This window comes from Rosa rugosa, chromosome 6, assembly GCF_958449725.1.
Source record: "Rosa rugosa chromosome 6, drRosRugo1.1, whole genome shotgun sequence".
Lineage (NCBI taxonomy): Eukaryota > Viridiplantae > Streptophyta > Magnoliopsida > Rosales > Rosaceae > Rosa > Rosa rugosa.
This window is the reverse complement of record NC_084825.1, coordinates 54263010-54285845: the sequence shown is the minus strand read 5'-3', so window position 1 is coordinate 54285845 and position 22836 is coordinate 54263010. Positions and strand designations below refer to the sequence as shown.

Sequence of the window (22836 nt, the reverse complement as noted above, 5' to 3'; positions counted from 1 at the left end):
ATCACAAGGAAAGATTGGAGCACCAAACTTGGAGATGCTCTTTGGGCATATCGGACCGCCTACAAGACTCCACTTGGCATGTCACCTTATCGGTTAGTTTATGGAAAAGCATGTCATTTGCCTGTGGAATTGGAGCATAAAGCATATTGGGCTATCAAGAAGTTCAATTTTGATCTTGCTAAGGCGGGAGAGAAGAGGAAACTTGATCTATGTGAGCTTGACGAAATTAGAATGGAGGCATATGAGAATGCCAAGCTATACAAGGAGAGAACCAAGGCCTATCATGACAAGAAGTTGATCAAGAAGACATTTGAGGAAGGACAACTTGTTCTTCTCTATAACTCAAGGCTCAAACTCTTTCCCGGAAAACTTAGATCAAGGTGGTATGGCCCTTTTGAAGTTGTGAAAGTCTTTCCCCATGGTGCCATTGAGATCAAGAACCCAAGTAATGAGAGCACATTCAAGGTTAATGGCCACCGATTGAAGCCTTACTTGCTTGGTAGCTTGGGAGTTGAAGAGGAGGTCATGTACTTCATGGATGCTCCTCTTGTTCCTCTTCATTGATTTGGAGAGTCAACGGACCGGCAAGATGTCCTTAAAGCAAAGCCCTACTTGGAGGTAGCCATGCTCTTGATGCAAGACGAAGGAGAAAGAAAACTCTTGGAATAACACCAAAGATGACAAGCTTGGTGGCAAGACTTCGGTATTGTTTGCTTGGTGATTGGAGGTGTTTATAATGGAAACCGTGGTCTTCAAGGGGGAGTTTCTCATAATCCTTTACTTACATCTTTCATTTTCATGTTTACTTAGTTGTTTGTAGTGTTAAAAGTTTAAGTTTGGTGAGTGGTTTTGAAAAAAACAGAGCAAACGATCGATCTTCACTTCCAAACGATCGATCGTTTAAGAGTCACAGAGAGTTTTGAAATCAGGAACGATCGATCTTCACTTCCAAACGATCGATCTCAAGCCATTCCAAAAAAAAAAAAAAAAAAAAAAAAAAAAAAAAAAATTGAATAAACGATCGATCTCACCATTTGGTGCGATCGATCGCTGAAAGAGGCAGAGAGTTCACAATTTCAAAACGATCGATCGTCCAATTGGAACGATCGATCTCAAGCCACTTAAAAAAAAAAAAAAAAAAAAAAAAAAAATTTCGGGCCAGATTTTAACGTTTTTTTTCTTCTCTTCTCTTCTCTTCTTTTCTCTTTCTCCCTGCTTTCTTTCTTATTTCTTTCTACCCAGTTCGACCCTCTCTCTACGGTGTACTATTCATCATCTTCCTCCTCCATTCTCCTTCATCTTTCACTCAACTTCAAGCCAAAAACTTGGGATTTTCGGGTTTCTCTCTAGATTTCTAGGTGTTCTTGAGTCTTTGGTGAAGCTTTTGAGCTTTCTCCAAGAGGTAAAGCTCTATCTCTTAACTTTGAACTTCTTGTGTGTTGAAGGTGTACATTCCGATTTTGTTCATATTGTAGGTTAATTCTAGGTTGTTAGAGTTATGGATTGATGGAATTTGGTGTTCTTTTGTTGAAACTTGATGATTTAGATGTTGGGCACCATAGCTAAATTTCCAGATTTTCTAGAATCCTAGATTTCCATATTTTCTTTTGCTTTGATTGTTTTTCCAGATTTTCTTTTGCTTTGTTTGTTGTTGTTTTTGCTTTTAGTTTCTTGTTTCTTGATTGTTTAGTTATGGATTGATGGAATTTGGTGTTCTTTTGTTGAAACTTGATGATTTAGATGTTGGGCACCATAGCTAAATTTCCAGATTTTCTAGAATCCTAGATTTCCATATTGTCTTTTGCTTTGATTGTTTTTCCAGATTTTCTTTTGCTTTGATTGTTGTTGTTTTTGCTTGTAGTTTCTTGTTTCTTGATTGTTTAGTTATGGGTTAATGGAATCTAGTCAATGAGCTTCAAGAATTTTGATATTGTGATGATTGCCATGATTCTTTAAATCCTAACTTTACTATTGTTTCCTTGCCATTTGTTTATGTGATTGTTGGATTCTTACCTCAATTTGCTTTAATTTCATGATGAATTTGATGGTGGTGGTTAGGAATTTGGTAACCCATAGTGAATTTTGTGTTAGCAATAGTCATAGCTACTTGAGTTGTTCTCTTGTTCAAAGGTTGCTTTCTAAAAATGTTTGTGTGTAATTGTTCTTGTTTTTAGGCATCATACTCATCATCGCTCATCTAGCCAAGATGTCAAGACGTCAAACCGAAGCGAGCAAGAGGCCTAGGGAAGAATCCTCCTCCGGCCCCGTGAGGAAGATTCATTCTGAACGGAATGTTGACTTGGTTAGAGCCACCTCCTATCCTCCTCTTGTTACTCTTAGGGCTTATATTTCATCTAGAGGGTTGACCAACTTAGCTTCCAAAAATGATGCATTTGATGAAAGTTGTGTTAGAGACTTCTATAGGGGTTTTCCTCCGGCTAAGCCTACTATTAAGGAAGTTGTGGTTAAGATTCGAAAGAAGCAAATCACACTCAGTCCGGCATTCATTCAAGATTTTCTTGATTTGCCACATATTTCGGAGGATGAAATAAAAAAATTTGAGGACAAATACAATGAGTTAACACTACCTTATCTTGCGGAGCATGTGCTAGAGAGTAAAGATGCATATAAGAGTAGAGTTGGCCAAAAAGTTCATCAAGGTGATTTTCCTCAACCTTATCGAACCTTTTGGCAATTTGTTAGGAGAAATATTAGTCCTCACACCCAAAAGTCCGAGATCCCTACGGTTGGTGGCAACCTTCTTGTTCTTATGGTAGCGAATGAGATTCCTATCCCATTTGCCCTTATTATCTATGAGGCCATCATTTCGTGTGCTTATGGTTCGCCTAGGAGCCAATTAGTCTTTCCTTGTCTCATCTCACGCATTTGTAAGACCAAAAAGGTTCCACAAATGTCACGTGACGATAAGTGGCTCAAGGCTTATTCTCCATTAGATGATGAAGCCATTCTTAGGAGTGAGGCCCAAATTACCAATGCTAGACATGGTACCCCATCTTCTTCCTCCATTCCCACTCCATCTAGCATTCCCACTAGCTTTTCTTTGAGTTCCTTTGACATTTCAACTTTGAAAGGTCGGGATGCTAGATTATTGGCACGCCTTCAAATCCGTCAAAATGAGGAAATAATGAGAGGAATTGGTACTATCATGGCTCGGCTTGATTTGATGGGAGCTCCACCGGCTCCTATGGGTCCCTCCTTTGTACCACCTTCTGGCGACATGGATGTTGATGATGATGAGAATGGCAATGACGATGATGGGGAGGATGCTTGAAGACTTTGTTTGTTGTTTGTTTAGTTCTTTTAGTCAATTATTGTTAGTTGTGTTTAGTACACTTTTTATTTCTCGGTTTTATTTTGTAACCCCTAATGTTTTAGGGGGGGGACTTCATTTTAGTTATAGCTTCATATTGCTTTTAGCCATTTTTGCAACATTTTATGGCTAAGCATTTGTTCATTCACGATCATACTCTTGAAGCATGTTGGTACTTTTGTTTTCTTCTTCACTTTGTTGTTTGAACAATGTTGGGTTTGATGCTGATTTTTGATGGAGAATTTCTTGCTCAATGACGATGTTTGGCACTATTGGAGTTGGATTGCAAGGCCCTTGCCTTGTTGGTTATTTGTTGGTGTCTTGCTTGGAATTCATGGACTTCAAGGGGGAGAAATCTCTAACTTACTCTTGTCATTATTTACTCTTGTCTCTAATTTCAATTTGTGATTATTTACTTGTTTCTTTTTGTTTTATAAATAACTTGTGTTTTTCTTTCATACTTGGACTTTTCATTGAAATTGCTTTCAAGAAAATACTTTGTAACATTGAGGACAATGTTAAGTTCAAGTGTGGGGGGATTGTGTGTTATTGTTTTATGATTAAATAAATAAATTTAAAAAAAAAAAAAAAAAAAAAAAAAAACATTCATTCAGTCTTAATTACAAAAAAAAAAAATAAAATAAAATAAAATAAAATAAAATTAATTTACATATATTTACAAAATAAAATTGTAACTAAACCATGTCAGCAGATCCGGAGGAGTTGAGGCTGAGCTCAAGAACAATGCGAGAGCCACCGTTGTAGCCGCCACCTGAGTAGTCATCATAGCTGCTACCTCCCTCGGAAGGAGTCTTCTTGTTGCCAATGTCCTCATCGTGCATGGGGAACAGTGGAAGGGTTTCAATCTCCTGGTGATCTTCTCCTCGTTGTTCCATGGAAGTTTGTTCTTCATTCCTGCCAAAGAAAGTAGTACTGGTACTAGTAGTGAAGGGTGAGGAGAAATACGGGTCAACACTGCCTGGCCCAAAATTGAGATCAATGGATCCACCAGCACCAGTAAAACTAGTGGACCCAAAATTGATGTCGATGGATCCACCATCACCAGTAGAACCAGTGGACCCAAAATTGAGATCAATGGATCCACCAGTACCAGGAGAACTAGTTCCCATGGGCACTTGAGCAGCCTGATTACACCTCTTCATCTGCCTCTCTCGAGCCCTGACGTTCTGGAACCAAAAATAAATGTTCTTGCCCTCAACCTGTCCATACTGGTTCAGCTGGAGACAGATCTCGTGAATTTGCTCTGTAGTTGGGCACTTAACTCTCTTGTCGTAGTAAAGATCCTTGAGGATTCTTATTTGATCTGGAGTAGGAATCCACCTGGTACGGCTTCGCCAGAAATCCGTGTTGGCACTACTCCCGGCTGCTTGGTTGTTTCCTACATCCTCGATTTGTTGCTGGGTTGGTAGCTCCATTAGTTGCAGAGTTCGTGGTTCCATGGTGATGAGTTGAGAGGAAGTGTAAATTGAAGAACAAAGTTGTTGAGTGTTTGTGGGAGATTGACCTTAGAAGGATTAAGGTCGATGAAGGGGTGTTGGAGATCTGAAAGTTCAGAGAAAAGAAGGATTGAAATTGATGAAAAAAGGATTTGAGTTTCGAGAGGAAGGCTGAAGAGTTTGAGAGAGAATGGCTGGGGAAAAATTTCTTTTCTTTGGTGTGAACAGTTTTTCTCCAGGATGCACCTATTTATAGAACAAGGTGAGCAGATCTCCACCGTTGGATGGACGATCTCTGAGATTCATTCTACGCGTTGGATTAAAGTCGCCTGAAAACACGGAAAAGCTGTTGGCGCGTGGAGAGCGTGTGAGGGGACTGAGAGGATCTCGAGGAGCTACAACAGACAAGCTACAGCCGAAAGCAGATCTAATTGCCGTGAATCAAGGAAAAGAAAGGACGCGTGGGGGAATCAAACGGATCTCGAGGAGCTGTGACAGACGAGCTACAGCCGAAAGCAGATCTAATTGCCGTAAATCACGGAAAAGAAAGGAATATTTCCGCGTGGGGGAGTTGTTCATGTGCATACGTGTTTCTTGGGCTGTGAACTGTCATAACCCTTCTCTTTCCCGGAGAAGCTTTGTTCAAACTGTGTGCCTTTTCAAATTCCTTCTCCTTCATCATGGTTCGAACCAGGGTTACTGCTCGCATGGGCGTCAATCAACGCCGTGTTCTCTCTTTGGAGGAAGAAGGTCGTCAAGCGGCCGCTAGAGCTGGCCTCACTCGTCCTGGGGACCATCGTCCTATACGTGAGCGTAGCCGCAGTCCCCCTCCTCTGCCTCGTCGCTCTCCCAGATTGCATCCCGGAGAATCCTCTTCCTCACCAGCTGCGCATGCTCCTCGGCCTGTGGCCACCCTGGAAAGCTTGTCGGATTCGATTGATGATTTGCGTTCCTCTCTCCGCGATGGTATTATGGTGACAGATTGGAGAGTCACATGCATGATCGATTACATCTCTGAGATGAACCTCTCTTTGATCCGCTGTCACACTGCAATAAACAAGCTTGCTCAAGAAGTCAATAACTTGCAGAGTTATCCTCCTGGATTTCCTCGCAATGACTCTACTGCATCACACCATGAGGACCCTCCTCCGGAGGCTGAAACCAGCAAGAGGGCTGCTACTCGCCCGCATACCGCTCCTCCAAATGAGTAAATGGAGGTATAAGTCTAGGCTGAAAGACTTTAAACATTAAGCGCTGCATGGGAGGCAACCCATTTCAACTGTAGCTGTGGAGGAGCCATCAAACGCTGATTTGCTTTCTTGAACTCTTCCTTCTATTTTATTTTCATGAATTCTAAGTTGTTTTAGGTTTCGTTGCGTTAACTTTCTCTTCTATGCTTGATTTATGCTTTGCATGCTTTATATTTGTTTATACATTGAGGAAAATGCATGAATTAAGTATGGGGGAAAGATTATTGCTTTATTGTGTTTTTAGTAGTTAGTATATATAAAAAAAAAAAAAATAAAAAAAAAAATAAAAAAAAAAAATATTTGCAAAATAGTTGATATTGGATTGTGTGTGTTTTAGTTGATATTGTGATACACTAAGGTATATTGGATTAAACATAGTCTTGAAAAAGGGTAGCTGTTTCAGTCCCATTGCACATCGAGACTCCCTGTTCCCGTACCTAAGTGTTGAATTTGAATTATTTAAAAAAAAAAAAAAAAAAAAAAAAAAAAGTCTTTTCTTTTCTAGTTTTGTGTGTGTGTTCTTTTAGGTTTCTTCCAACACCAATGATGAACTTGAGCTTAATATAAATGTGGGCTAGAAAGCATGTTTGGGTCTTATGAGCTTTATTTTTCAAAATAAATCATTATGGATCAAGTGTTTGCTTTCATTTATATCCATATTTGTCATGTCAATATATTGAGCTAGAGAAGCATAGTGAGACTTGTGGGAGCCATTACATGCCATATAGTGAGATTTGAGCTTAATTGGAGTGCATACATGCCTTATAAGCACTGATTTCTTCATGAGTGAACATCTCATTTGCTTTGCATCTCTAGAACTTGCTTCATATCTTTCGAAACTCTTTGTCTCAATGTTACATCTTGGAAATGATTTAGGCAACTAGGAATCCACCATGGCCAAATGAGTATGTCCCAAAAGATTGAATATCCTTAGATTGCCATTTTGAGCCTTTGTGTAATTAGCCTTTCAATTCTTCACACCATAAATGTTTACCCTTAACTTAAACATTTGCCTTACCCTTTCAAGTTTTCTTAATGAGCAATACGAGATTGTTTGTGTTATGATGCTAAAAGAAACAAGTTTGGGGGTACTCGGAAAAGAATAAGTTTGGGGGTGTTCTTTGTTTTGCAATTTTACTTTTTATTAGTAAAAAAAAAAAAAAAAAAAAAAAAAAAAAAAGTAGTATGAAAAAAAAAAAGTAGTATGAAAAAAAAAAAAAGAAAAAAAAAAAAAAAAAGAAGAAGAAGTGAAACAAAAGAAAATCTCAAAAGAATGTTATTTCAATTCAATAATTAGTTTTTGTTCAAGTTTGGGGGAGTGGTGAGAAAGTGAAAATTGAGCATCTTTAATTTTTAAGTTCTTACTCTCAAAAGGATTGTTGCTTGAAAAATTGCTATTCCATTCCATTTCATTTCTTTAACCCCTCACCCCTAAGCCTCATTACATCCAATAAAAGTCCTTTTTCATCCAAGGTGTGATTTTGTTGATAAGTGGAGATAAGATTGAAGAGCAAGCATATGGCGGTATTGCATGAGATTGTTTTGAGTGTAGAATAGATAACCCATAAACACTTGTGTGAAAAACAGAGTGAATATCTTGTGAGTTTATGGTTAACATGGTTTGACATGCATTCTCAATTTCGGTATGTTGAAATGACAAATTGAAGACATGCTACACATTTCAAAACGCAAGCATTTGATCCATGATCCATGAAGCTTTAAGACTTAACTTGATTTCCATGCCCTATCGATGTTGTGTTCTTTGAGGAAATTGTTGGAAGGATTAGGTAGTTGTTGTAGTGTCGGATTTGGGTTAGTTTGCTTGAGGACAAGCAATGTTTAAGTTTGGGGGTATTTGTTGAGTCATAAATTACTTATGCAATTGTGCCCCATAACTTAGAAATTGATTTGTCTTGCAGGCTATTTTACTCTTTTTAATCCATTTCCTTTTATTTGTAGGAATCCATGCTTTAATAATAAAATGACTATTTGAGGCTCGAAATGCGGAGATTTGAAGCAAGGAAAAGAAGACACGGAGATTGGAAGAAAATTACAAATCGGCATTTCCGGCGACTTTTCCGGTGAACTTTTCCTCGAGCCGCCACTCATGGAGGATCATTTCTCCAGCAATGGAGGAGCATAGTTGTGTGAATCTCTCACTTGAAATTCAGATATTTTCCCTACACATTGTGCTTTTGTCTCTTGCACACTTTGGAGCTTTGTGGGGAGACAAGGTGGTAGACAACTTTTGCACACTTTGACACCAAGGGGAACATGGATGGCTGAAAAGAGGAGTCCACTCACTCAACTCCATCCAGCTGCAATCTCTCTCTTGGACTCACGGAAGGAAGGCTGGAAGGGATCTGCATTCTCTCTCTCATGATCTCTCAAGCAAGGCCACCATTTTTTCCAGCAGAAAACCTCCATTTTTTCACCTCTACACTCATCTTCTCAACACTTTCATAACCCTCCATCACCACAAATCATCACTAGCTACTCTTACTTTCACCATTCCCACATCATCAAGAGCTTGGAGCAAGGAGAAGGAGACATCCACCACCTCATGAGCTTGGAAACCCATCTCCACCACCACTTTTGGCATCATCAATAATCACTCTTTACTCTTTAACTCTTTATTCTTGATGAATCTTAGAATGTTGAAGTTTGTTTATCTAGTTATGAGTGAGTAGTGAATTTGTTGGGGCTAGGGTTGAAAGCCCTAGCCAATCTTGTATGATATTGATGTGAATCTTATGTTTTATGCAATTTTCCATTACCACCTTCACATGCTAATTCAAGAAGTGAATGCTTATATTGGAATTTGACTAGTTCAAGTATAATGCATTTGTCATCTCATGATTAGTGTTTTGAGATTAGTCACCTCTAGACATTAAGAGCATGAAAGCACACCATGTGTGCATATGAAGGTTGTGAGTTAAAATCACCTAGATCTAGGATTGGTTTGCTTGCATGATTATCTAAACTCAAAGCTTTATGCATCTAGGAACAATGAATTGAGACTTATCCGGTAATAGGAATTGTTCTTAGGTAGTTAATTCTAGACTTATCCGGTTAGAATTGATAACATTAAAGGAGTTTAAGCCTTTGTAATCTTATCCGGATGCAAAGAGGGTAATTGGGTATTTGGGATTGCATCACTTGTAGTTTAAGCATCAATGCATACAAGGGAGGCTTTGGTGGACAATCTAAGCTCTAACTCTCATCCATTTGACAACAACTTGTTTAATTAGCTTAGTTTACTTTTCTTGCTCTTGTTGTTTGAATTTGAATCGAAACCATTCCCAACATCAAATCAAATCTCTACACACCATCTTGCACATACTCACCATGAACTTGTACTCACTTGTGAGCCTTTGTTTGTGATTGTACATTTGCCATATTCTTCTAGTTTTCCTTTAGGTTTTTCCCTAGCTAGGAAAGGATTTACCAATCCTCGTGGGTTCGACATCCTTACTTAATCCTCTATTCTATAACTTGTACCTCTTGCACTTGAGGGTAGCTATTTGGCTTAACATAGAACACTTTTGTAACTGCTTTGCAGTTATAGCAGTTCCTTCCATCAAGGAAACTGTTTATAACTCCTTATCTAGTCAGACAAGGTCTTATCTTAATCATATGGCTTTAATTAAGTGTTTATAAATGATTTTATAACTCAATTAAATCACCAATGTTTTATTTAAATCCCAATAATTTAGCTTCATTTTCTTTTGCTGCTGCAACTCGTATTCATACCAGCTTTATATATCTAGTTCAATATGATCTTACAATCTCCCACTGAACTAGATATATGTCTAAATGTAAAAATGAAACAACCTATTGCTGTAGTGTGCACTGGATTTAAACAACATTCATCTGATTCTCAAAATTCTGTCAATTGCAATTAACTGTGATGAATCAAAAGAATTGCAGTATGTTAACAACATAAAGTTTCTTGAAATCACATCACAGTAATTACAATTACATGAATTACCTCAAATGCAAAGAACTGAATATGCTTAACATATATTGTAATCAACAATTCTTTAAGCATTATTGACTCCAGATTAACCTTGGAAATAAGTCTATTATCTACTGCATAATATCACTGATTCATATCAGTACTTCATGTATACTTGAAATGATTATGCAGATGCAATATTCAGTTAAATTCATACTATATAAAATGAAGTAATAGACTTAAATGTGAAAAAACAAATCACTTGAATATTGTAGCACTTATTAATACTGCAACCATTACACAGTAAACCTACAATTCAGTAACTTAAGCATCAATACTAGACAACACTCCCATCTTCTTAACATGCTCCACAAAACAAGCAACTGGTAAAGCCTTTGTCAAGGGATCTGCCAATTGTTCCTTTGTTCCTATCTTCACAATTTCCACTTCTTTATCTCTCACACTTTCTCTTACTGAAAAATACTTCACATCTATATTTCTAGATGCTGAAGTTCTCTTGTTGTTCTTTGAAAAGAAAACTGTTGCTGCATTGTCACAATATATAGCCATTGGCCTTACTGCAGAATCAACAATCTTTAGTCTTGAAATAAAACTCTTAAGCCATAATGCATGAGTTGTAGCTTCAAAAATAGCAATATATTCTGCTTGGAATGTTGATGTTGCAGTTAATGATTGTTTGCTGGTTTTCCAGGATATTGCTCCACCAGCAAGCATAAATATGTATCCAGATGTCGACTTTAAGTCATCTGGATCCTGCTTGTAAGAAGCATCTGTAAAGCACTCTACTTTCAATTCTTGATCCTCAATTTTTTTGTAGACCAGCACATGATCTCTCGTTGCTTTTAGATACCTCAAAACCTTCTTACCTGCTACCCAATGCTCATGACCTGCATTGGATTGAAACCTGGATAGCATATTGACTGCAAAAGCTATGTCAGGTCTTGTGCAGACCTAAGCATACATTAAACTTCCTACCAGCCTTGCATATGGAACATTTTCCATGCTTTTCTTTTGGAAATTGTTCTGTGGACATTGACCCTTGTGAAGCTTATCACCTTTTGACATTGGTGATTCACCATTTCTCCCTTTCTCCATGCCAAATCTATGCAGTATTTTATCCACATAATGCTTCTGAGATAATCCCAACACATGTTTGCTTCTGTCCCTCTCAATTTCAATACCAAGTACATAGTGTGCTTCTCCCATATCCTTCATGTCAAAATTCATTTGCAGAAATTCTTTAGTTGATTTCAACAAGGCTACACTGTTTGTGGCAAGTAGAATATCATCAACATACAAAATTAAAAATATCAAATAACTCCCACTGATCTTGCAATATATGCATTCATCAAGTTTATTCTCTTCAAATCCAAAATCTGTGACCACTTTGTCAAATTTCAAGTACCATTGTCTAGAAGCCTGCTTTAATCCATAAATGGACTTCTTTAAACTACAAATCTTGTTCTCATTTTCCACATATCCCTCTGGTTGAAGCATGTAAATTTCTTCCTCCAAGTTTCCATTCAAAAAAGCTGTTTTGACATCCATTTGGTGCAGTTCCAAATCATAATGTGCCACCAAGGCCATGATGACTCTAAAAGCATCCTTGGTTGACACAGGTGAGAATGTCTCATTGTAATCCACCCATTCCTTTTGATTGTAACCCTTTGCAACCAGCCTAGCCTTATACCTCTCAATCTTTCCATTTGCATCTCTTTTGGTTTTAAATACCCATTTGCAACCTATAGGCTTCATTTCTGCTGTTCTTTCCACCAAGTTCCACACACAATTCTTTGACATGCTCATTAACTCATCCTCCATAGCCAATTCCCATTTTTCTTTATTGACAGATTGCATTGCCTCCTTGTAAGAAACAGGATCATTATCTTCTCCCAAATCAAATTCTACCTCAGTATAAAATAAATGATAATCATCAGAAATTGCAGGCCTTCTTTCTCTTGTTGATCTCCTGACTGGAACTACTTCTGGAACAACTTCAACTGCTTCATTGCCACCTACTTCATTCTCTTGAAAGTCCACACCATCATTTGCTTGATCTTCAACTACTGCAGCTGGTTCATTTTGCATGGTTTCTATTGGAATTTGATTTCCAATGATCATGTTTTCTTGAGTATAAGGTTTATCTTCAACCACAATTTCTGGATAAATTAAACAAACCATTCTTCAAAATTCTTCTCATTTTGACTTGTGCTTGATGCATCTATTACTGCCTCACACTGATCAAATAGCTCATCAAAGAATGTTGCTCTATTTGTCTCAAAAATTCTTTGACTTCTTGCAGAATTATAAAACTTATACCCCTTTGATTTTTCTGCATATCCAACAAAAAATGCTGATATTGACTGTGAATCCAACTTATCTTTCTTCTCCACATCATAGACTCTTGCCTCAGCCTTACATCCCCACACATGAAAATGGTTTAGGCTTGGTTTATATCCAAACCACTGCTCAAATGGAGTATTTTTCACAGCTTTTGTAGGAGTTCTGTTACTAATGTAATTAGCTGTCTTTAAGGCTTCTCCCCATAAAAATTTTGGCAGGCCTGATCTAACAAACATGCTCCTAACCATGTTTATTAGGGTCCTGTTCCTTCTTTCAGAAACCCCATTCTGTTGAGGAGTGTAAGGTGTGGTGTATTGAGCAATAATTCCACACTCTTCCAAATATAAAGCAAAGGGTCCTTTATGTTGTCCCTTTTATGAGTATTTGCCAAAATACTCACCTCCTCTATCCGATCTCACCATCTTAATCAATCTCTTAGTTTGTCTTTCGACCTCATTCTTGAAAATTTTGAAACAATCCAACATTTGTGATTTTTCAGAAATGAGATAAATGAAACAATACCTTGAAAAGTCATCAATGAAAGTGACAAAATATGAATTTCCACAAATGGTTTGAACTGGAAATGGTCCACACACATCTGTATGTATTAAGTCTAAAAGATGCTCACTTCTTTTAGAATCAAGATTTCTGGAATTTGTCATTTTTCCTTTTAAACAGTCAATGCAAGTTTCAAAATCATTGAAATCTAATGCAGGCAAGACATTTTGTTTAACTAGTTCCTGCATTCTAAATTTTGAAATGTGACCTAATCTCTTATGCCACAAAAAAGATGAGGCATTGTGCTTGAACTTTCTTTTGACACCAGAAACTTTATCGATTGAAAACACATCAGTAGAACAACTATTTTTGCAGAAAACTTCATTAACACAATTAACATGCCAATAGCCATCAATGATATCAGCATTACCAAAACAGAAATCAGCTTTATAAAACAACATCCTAATATTATTACTTGAAAAGCTAAAATCACCATCTTTTACAAATTGAGAACCAGATACTAGGTTTCTCTTTATTTCTGGAATACAATACACATTAGATAGTTCTAACACAAACTTATTCCTAAACAATAACTTGACAATTCCTACAGCTTGAACTTCTACTTTTTGTCCACTTGCAGTACATACTTTAGTCTCATTCCTTCTTGGGATTGTTATTCTGGATAATCCCTGCAATGAGTTCACAATGTGAATAGGTGAACCAGTATCAAACCACCAAGAATTGTCAGTTTCAAAACCATTTGACTCAACAGAGAAAATAGATTTGAGTAAAAAGTTACCTTTCTTATTCAGCCAATTCTTGAAGCCATCACAGTCCTTCTTGAAATGTCCAACTTTCTTGCAAAAGAAGCATTTCACTTGACTTGGCGATGCATTGAGAGATTTACCCTTGGTGAAGTCAGATTTCACAGGGTTCTTAGATGAACTTCCCTTGAAGTATTTTCCAGAATTTTTCTTAAACTTGGGTTTTCCCAAGTAGTTCACTGGGTTTCCCATGTAGTTTATGGTTATAGCCTTACCCCTCTTGAGTACTTCAGTCTTCTCCTGTACACATATGGAGATGAGTTCATCAAGACTCCATTTTTCCTTCTGAGTGTTGTAGAGACTCTTGAGATGGCTGTATTGGTCTGGCAGTGAGTTAAGCAGCAGATACACCAAGAAAGTGTCTTCAACTGTCACATTTAGACCCTTCAACTTCCCAGCAGTGTTTATCCCTTGCAAAATGTACTCCCTGATGCTTCCTTGTCCATTGAACCTCATCTTGATAAGTTTATTCATCAAATTTCCAGTTTCAGCTTTGTCAGACACCTTGTACTTATCTGCAATGGAGTTGAAAAACACCCTTGCATTTTCAGAATCTGCAATTCCTCCCTTCACTGCATCTGTCATGCTTTTCTTCATGCAGATCAAGGCCATTCTATTATGCCTATGCCACTGCAGGTACTTGTTCTTAGTCTCCTTGCTTGCATTAGCAGCTGGCTCCTGTGGTGGATCCTCCCTTAGCACATGATCAAAGTCTAGAATTCCTAGGTTCAATTCAATGTCTCCCTTCCATTTCTTGTAGTTTGATCCATTGAGCAGTTCAATGTTACTGATGCTCATTGGAAAATGCAGTGCTGCAATATGTATTGATGTATTCAGTATGGTATCTATATACCATTGACTCAATATAATTTCCCAATTGCAATTTGATAATTTGCATTTCATACAGTGTATATATTCAAGATAAACATTTGTCAAAATAAGAGTGATATCATTTGTGATATACAATCTCAAAAGACAACTAAAAAGTTCTTTCTTACATATACACATATCATCATACTGATTTAATTGAAATGACTTCTTTGGAAGCATATAACAATTCAAATGATGTTATCTTGATTAATGTTTTCTTGCAGAAAACTATAATGCTCTTTTACTGTGACTACTTTGATAGCATACAGTATAACAACATTGGTTCCTTATATGACATTTCATAAACTTTAACATGTCAATCTATTCATGACTACTGTGGTAGCATATGAACTTCAATGAAATTACACAACATTTATTCTAACAGAATTTAATTATGCATACATGCTTTATCATATTAATATTGCAAATTTTAAAAATAACCAGATCAATATAATCATATAAGCATGTATAAGCATTCATGTAATCTCAGAATCATAGATATATCAATCTTAGTCTCAGCATAGATGCTCTGATACCAATTGTTAAATTAAAACTAGCCTACTGCAACTTAAATGCAGAACATATATATAAACTGAAGATATATTTCTATGTCAGACTAGGATTAGATATAGAGTTTAAGTAAATGACCAGTTTGGTTGGTGTTGTCCATTCCTTCTCCAAGATCCATACGATATAATCTCCTTGTATTGATGGGAATATATATAGAGATTAGTTTATGTTCTTGTAGGGGAATCAACAGATCTGTAGAACAGTTTTGTAACTGCTTTGCAGTTATAGCAGTTCCTTCCATCAAGGAAACTGTTTATAACTCCTTATCCCATCTTCTCCGGAAAAACCAGAGTCGTGTAATTTTTGAAAGAATCCGTTTGATGGGTTCCAAATATACAAGTTTCGGATAGACTCAAGAGCTGCTGGGTTCCAATCATCCAAGTTTTGCTCAGGCTCAACAAGAGCTACACATACCAACCCATTGCAGGAGCCTAGTAGCTTGACACGATACCCACGTTTATTGAATGGACAGCTGCCTTTTGTGACTCCAAACGACGGCGTCTCCAAGTCTAAGGATTCAACTTGAGAGTGGGCGGTACCGGTGGAGAGGAGGAGTCTACGACTTAGGGTTTGCTTCTCGGATGCTAATTTCACATAGGATGTCTTGAATTGTGGGTCGTCACATATAATGGAATGCCACCGTTTTGAAACAAGGCTGAATCGGACTAAGGGTTTTTGGGGAACCCTGTGAAGGATTTCCACTACCATATCTTCCGGTAGCCGGTAGGTCTTCCATCCCTATTGCTCCGAGGACAACGATGATCGATCAATGTAGGTTGTAACTTGTAAGCAATTTTATTGCATACCACAACCCTGTGTTTCAATTTATATAGTGGGATCAATTCTGATCCCTACCACGTTACAATATTCCATTTACGATTAGGAAAGGAGATGTAATACGAAGGGGAACGGGTAATTTTTTTTTTCGGGTGGACGAAAATAGCCTTGCATTTACTTAGTTCTGTCATATTTCTGGTGTGTCGGCGTAGGAAACAATAATTGATTAAAACCGGATACGTATAAGTTGTCAGTTATCAGTTTGACTTTTTACCGTACCAGTGGTAACTTGGTCATGTTCTCCTGGTCAGACCAGGAAAACTTTGATCTAGTAGCGGTTTAACAGCTTGTCCAATCCACACTTATGGACTTATGGTTGAATGAAAAAACAACTTGTTGGAATTGGTTCAGAAATTGAAAGCATTACCCAAATCTGAAGAACCCTAAAACCTCCTCACTCGTTAATGGCGTCTGACCCTCAAATCCTGCAATCGTTGCTTGGAACGATTCATTAAATGAATAATCATAAAGTTTCTGTTTGTTAACCAAACTATATGTATACAGAGCCAAAACTGGATAAAATAGCACATATCAGCAACAAAATTTACTAAACATCTGGCGATTACTTTCAGATACAAAACGTACTGGCTAGAAGGATTCAGCTAACCAACACCCATGCTTTCTGAAGACCAACTCTCTTTTTTATTTGAGGTGAACACCAACTCAGAATAAGCATTTGAATGCTTCCCGTTGCAAGTCACCGGCTCCTCATCATAGTTAGACAAGAGCGCTCAGAAGCATTTATAAGTCTCTAGCCATGCCACCCTACTGCCATAGTAAATGCAGAGATAATAACACATCTCAAATTAATATGATTCCTGAAGTAATATATACTCCAAACTGACATTTTACTAGAGCCAACATAGACATACTTACAAATAACTTGTGATTCTAGTCCGCAAGCCTTCTTCATAGAGACTTCTTCTTGCCTTGCACATAGCCAATTAGGCGGAAAAACATTTTCTAAAGGATCCTACATTAAGAACTTTGAGAACGTGCAGTCTCAGATTCAACATCACTCTTCAGAGGATACACTTTCAAGAGCTGGAGCCCTGCGGAAACGTGCAAAGTATCGAGGATATGACACCTCACTTTTATTTGACACCACCGATCTCTTCTGCCTTGCTGAAAAACCTTTCCCAGAAATTGAATCATACAAATCACCCAGGTCCATCTCTTTCCTAACTGCACCACTCTCTTGTAGAAAGCTGGAAATTGGTAACAAAAAGATAAAAGAACAAAAAAGTAAAAAAAATCAGTCCAAATTATACATCAATATATGAATGTAAGCAGCAAAACAAAACCCTATAAGTACGAAAGAATAAAATCCAATAGATGAAAAAAACATACCGCTGCCGAATAATTTTAAAAGCTTCCTTTGTTGCATAAGGTAGCCCTGTCTTTGGATCGCGGTACCTACAATATCAAATAAGTTCATTAAGCGGACTTATAACAGAATATGGTCTGACTGACAACCTTACAGTTGTATGTTTCCAACATCATCAATCCTCACACTCTATGGGAGCTCAGTCTGCTTCTCTAATATCTACTATCACAAATAAACAAAGAGCAGGACACCAAGCATTCATTCATGAGATGGCAAGCTTATTAGAGCATTGTTCAATAGTGGGTAACAATTGTGACAGATATAATACCAAACGTTTTCTCTTCATTATGAATTCAATCTTTGCTCTTATTTCTTACTTTTCTTGAGTTCACACTTCAACTAATAAAGAATTGAAGCACAGCATCAAAGTAAAAACCATATGTTCCCTAGCTAATGTTGCCTACTCGAATTGTATTAGCGCATACACATATATCAGAAGCCACATCATTAAATAATAACACTTACTTGGCAGGTAAGCCAGTAACTGCACAGACAGCTTTCTCAGGATCTGGGATAGAAGAACAAAAACACATGCATTATAAGCATTGTTCTGGAACATCACTTAAAAAAGTCATTTTCCACACCTTAATCTGAACTACTACTTACAGGGAGCAGATGTTGTAGAGAGATCAGAATGGAACGATAACCCTCTGCTGAATTCCAGATATGAGTTACCTAAAAGAAATGCAGTGGATATTTCTTTATCAGAATACTATATTTGTCAGAATGATGAAAACCCGGGTATAATTGCAATATTTGAAAGAAAGAAAATATCAGATCAGAATAAATTAATGACAGAAAGCTTACCATCTTTTGAAAAATAACGTAGTTGTGGACCAGTATAGACAGCCTTATGCACAATTGCTCGCTTCTTAACTTCTTCCTCCCTTGCTAGAACACGTTCCAAATTCCTCAAGTTGATAATTTCTGAAGATACATAGGTATACAGTTTAAGCCTCAATTTCAAATAAGTACTAGTAGAGCCCCAATTCACATAAAAAAGTTACTATCAATACTGAGACCTATAATCCAAACCTGTTTGAGCAGCTTCCAGAAGCATCTCTTCCTGGCTCATCCTCTTCTCTTCGCCTTCCTTTTTTCTCTTTATCGGCTAATGTAACAGAAAATCGATATTCATTACAAACACAATCATAATTTGGAGTATAGCCAACACCCAAATACCATCGACACTTACCCTCATGGTTGCTTGCAAAGCAGCACGATTTGCCTCTCTCTCAGCTTGCCTAACAACCACTGCAGTTCTCGTAGATTTCCTCACACTTCTCTCCCCTTCCCCATCCTCAGGAGCATCATGATGATGCTGTTCAGTTTTAGAAGAAGATTTCGGCTTTTCATTCTTGGAGCTGTCTTCTATCTTCGAAAGCACTTTTATCTTCTTCTTCTTGCTTGGCTGCTTCCCCGGAAATTTCAACCGCTTCTTCGTCCGTCTGCAAATCAAAATCCAATAAATTCCAACTAAAATAACTCCAAATGTCACTTTGAGTAAGCAAAAACACTAACCTTTCCTCTCCCTCATTGTCTTCTGCGCCTTCGTCCGGGTCAGGCTCCTACACCAATTTAACCTAACTCTAATCAAAACAGAAATGCTAGAGAACTCGAAATTAAACTAAACAAATGTAAGCACTGGTCCAAGAGAGAACTCACATCTTCATCGAAATCGCTATCAAACACATCAGCAACTTCAGGCTCTGCTTCATAGTTATCATCTTCTTCCTCCTACCACAATTTCCATCCATAAATCACAAACTGTGTTCACCACTACAAATTACACTGAACAAAAATTCGAAAAGAGAAAAGAAAAGAAAAAAAGAAGAAGATTACATCTTTAAGAGCCTCTTGATTCCAGAACGTCTCGTCCTCTTCGATTTCTTCATCCAGTAACTTCGTCATCCTGAAATCATCGAAAAAGTTACACTCTTGAATTTGATCGAACCAATCGAAACTCATAATCTCAGGTATTGAATTATCAATTACCTCTTCCCTCTGGTGGCGCGTGAGGTGCGATCCAGAAACACGGCCGGGTCATCTTTCGGGTCCTCCATCGCGAAACTAAACCCTAGACTCCTACAGAGCTTCAATCTCAGTCACTGACTAAACCCAGAAAGCTCCGGCCTCTATGAGATATGTAATACTAACGACACGTCGTCCACTGCTTAATGACACGTCCTTTCACTTATAAGAAGATGGACCCTTCATAAATCATCTAAAATAGTTAATACGGTCAAATTCAAAGACAGAAAGATAAAAATATAGAAAATTGAATAAGTGGCCGACACAAAAGTTTCTTTTCTCACCCCTTTATCAATAGGGGCCGTGACCACTTACCCAATTTTAGCTTAAAAATTGTCCACTTACTCCACTAAGAGTTTTTTAACCTCATTTACCCAATTTAAAATCTATTGTCAGTTTTGCCCCTATTGATTAAATTGAAACTCATCAATCTCTCTCTCTCTCTCTCTCTCTCTCTCTCTCTCTCTCTCTCTCTCTCTCTCTCTCCAAACGATGCCGGATCTCTCTCCCTCCCTCCCTCCATCCCTCCAGCAGGACGCCCACGACGCCGGCTCTCGCCATCACTGCGTCGAAACTCGTCGTCGTGCTCTCCGCGGCCAGGCTCGACGCCAAGCCGACGGTCTTCGTCGCTGAGAAGCTCGGCGAGGCCGGGCTGGACCTTCTGAAGGAGTCGACGACCGCCAGTAGAATTGAGTACGTCTTCGATTTGCTTTTGTCTCTCTCGCCAGCGACTGATCATAACGGAAATAGCAACTTGATTGTATCTCCGGTCCCGGGCTGCAATGGATCAAAGCCTAAAATTAACTAGTGTATCTTGTAACCAGGAGAGAAGTAAGTTTGAGGAGTTGCCGGATTGCATTCTGGAATCCATAGTTTCATTGCTCCCGCTAAGAGATGCAATGGAGAGTAGCATGATTTTCTGAGGATTGAAGCACGTTGGGTTGAATTCAATACAAACAAGGCGCAATCTTGTATTTGATGTTCCAAACATTTACGGAAGTCGGAGACGACCAAGAAAAGATGATGAAGACTTTGTAAGACGTGTGGATCAATTTTTGGAGCGTTACCATGGTGACAAAGTAGACTCTTTCACATTTGACTATAACTTTAATAAGGAACCATGGCCGCATGAAGTTGTCAGTAAATGGATTGGTTTTGCAATTAGAAAGGGTGTTCAAGAGCTTCGTCTCCACTGCTTGGTTTTTTCTGGGTGGCCCTATTTTTTGTTTTTTGGTAAATTTGACAGAAGGCTTATAAGGAAAGAAGAAAGAAGAATGAAAAAAAAAAAGGTTTTATTGAGTAGTTATACATGTCTATTGCAGGGCAATAATATGATTATTAGGAGGCAATAATATGAGTATTGAGGGGCAATAATATGCATATAAATTAATCAATTGTGCCTGTAGTGTATTCATTTTGGTTTTGGGAGTTTATGCAATTCACTGGAGGGCAATAATATGATTATTGGAGGCAATAATATGATTATTGGGAGGCAATAATATGAGTATTAGGGAACAATAATATGATTACTGGAGGACAATAATATGGTTACTGGGTATTATTATGGGGCAATAAATTAAGACCCCGGAATCCGGTCACCAGTCCGGTCGCCGGAGTCCGCTCACCTGTCGCCGGAAACGGGTCACCAGTCGCCGGAGTCCGCCACCTTGACTCCGGTCTCCAATGACTTCTTTCTCTAAGTGACAAAGAAGGAGAGGGCAAAATTATCCCAAAAATAAATAAAAATGAATTAAAAAATACTTAATTGGATATTAGGAAATAATCTCTTAGAGTGTTTGGGTAAGTGGGCAATCTCTTAGAGTGTTTTGGGTAAGTGGGCAATTTTTAAGCTAAAATTGGGTATAAGGCTAAAATTGGGTATAAGGCTAAAATTGGGTAAGTGGACTTATTATTGTCTTGTATAAGGCTATAAGCAGCAAATAGCATTTTTAATTGATAAAGATTCGAGTTTTGCTCAACTTTAAGGGGGGTGTATTCATTTAAGAGTCTACAAGATTTTTTTGTATTTTGAAAGTCTATGGGTATTCAATTGAGATTTTAAACAATCCTTTAAAATCTTGATGTATTCAATTAAGATTTAAAATTATCCATTCAAATCTGCAGATATTCAAAAGTATACGGAATTTTAAGGATTTCATTAAATGCTGGATTTTGGAGGATTTTATAGTGCTTTTTATACATATCAAAACTCAAAAACAATCCAACCACTTCTCAAGAGATTTTGATGGATTCTTTCTCACTCAAAAAATGAAGAAGCTCTTCACCAAAAAAAAAAAAAAAAGCAGCTCTCAATAGGTGACACTCATCCATTTTGTCTTAGACATATTTTCCCACTATCCTTCTTTGCCTCTGCCTCTGCTCTCATCTAATAATTTTTTTATTTTTATAACTATAGTTCTGGAAGATGATACATACACATATGTTTTTTTTTTTTTAACAAACCCGAAGCCGGGTGCCGATATATATACATATATTCATCTAAAGCCAGAATAGGCCGTTACATACACACATGTTTCTTTTGTAAATTAGATATGAAATAAATTATGTCATTAGTTTACTACTTTATTTTTTGTGTAACATTTTGGTTGATTAGTTTTATCTTATTATTCATATAATACACAACATAAAGAATGGTAGATTGTCATATATATATATATATATATATACTTTTTTGTCACTGATATAGCATTGTAGTTGGATCCATACATCCATTGCTTTTAAAGAAGAAGAAAAAAAAATTTAACCCACCAAAAACATCATAAGGACTTGCAAAATCTAAATAAATACTAGTAAATCAATCCATTAGAATCAATTAGAGTCCATATAGAATTTAAACAATCCGTGGATTAAGTAAATTCATGGATTATAAAAACTCAAACAAAATCTTTTAAAATCTGAATTGAATACATCCCCCTAAGGGCACGTTTACTTACTTGGAATGGAATGGAATGTAATGGAATGATTACGGAGTAAAAATATCCCTGTGTTTACTAACACATAAAGGAATCGGAATGATTCCAGGTAAAAGAATTCCTGTGTTTACTAACACATGAAGGAATGGGAATCGGTGTAGGTCCCACCTATTTATCAGGAATCGATTCCTGAATACTCAGGAATTCGATTACGAAGGGGGGAGATGGGTTTAGGAATCATTCTCCGGAATCAATTCCGATTCATTTCTTCTCCCATTCCACTTGTCTCCGATTCATGATTATTTTCCATTCCAAGTAAGTAAACGTGCCATAAGTGTAACTTAAGAATTACTTAGAGAATAACCGTGAGTCTTACTTAGGTTTGAATGTATCGCACGGGTACGAGACTAGTTGTCTTATATGACACATTGTCGACTGCTTGTTTACAAACGTACACTGCACATCGCACAGGTTTATATGACGTCATTGCTTGTTTACAAATATACGACACGGCGTTTTACTTGCA

The 22836-nt window shown here is 37.5% G+C and overlaps 2 protein-coding genes across 4 annotated transcripts; one reads left to right on the top strand and one right to left on the bottom strand.

Moving 5' to 3' along the window:
• The first annotated feature begins 1232 nt into the window (after nt 1-1232).
• Nucleotides 1233-3474, top strand: LOC133718312 (uncharacterized). Its single transcript, XM_062145123.1, has 2 exons — nt 1233-1402; nt 2175-3474. The coding sequence occupies exon 2, from the start codon at nt 2207-2209 to the stop codon at nt 3290-3292; it is 1086 nt and encodes a 361-aa protein (XP_062001107.1). The 5' UTR covers nt 1233-1402; nt 2175-2206; the 3' UTR covers nt 3293-3474.
• Nucleotides 3475-16382: 12908 nt separating this feature from the next.
• LOC133715147 (SWR1 complex subunit 2) lies at nt 16383-19518 on the bottom strand. Of its 3 annotated transcripts, none has more exons than XM_062141528.1 (12): nt 19342-19518; nt 19189-19258; nt 19012-19083; nt 18868-18914; nt 18542-18794; nt 18382-18457; nt 18154-18273; nt 17953-18021; nt 17812-17854; nt 17310-17375; nt 16832-17167; nt 16383-16727 (listed from the first exon to the last, which is right to left on the bottom strand). In XM_062141528.1, exons 1-11 carry the CDS (start codon nt 19407-19409, stop codon nt 16975-16977), a joined length of 1077 nt encoding a protein of 358 aa, XP_061997512.1. In that variant the 5' UTR covers nt 19410-19518; the 3' UTR covers nt 16383-16727; nt 16832-16974. The 3 variants fall into 3 exon arrangements, with proteins under 3 accessions (XP_061997512.1, XP_061997513.1, XP_061997511.1); XM_062141529.1 differs by having other exon boundaries at nt 16383-16724; XM_062141527.1 differs by having other exon boundaries at nt 16836-17167.
• Between the last annotated feature and the right edge of the window lie 3318 nt (nt 19519-22836).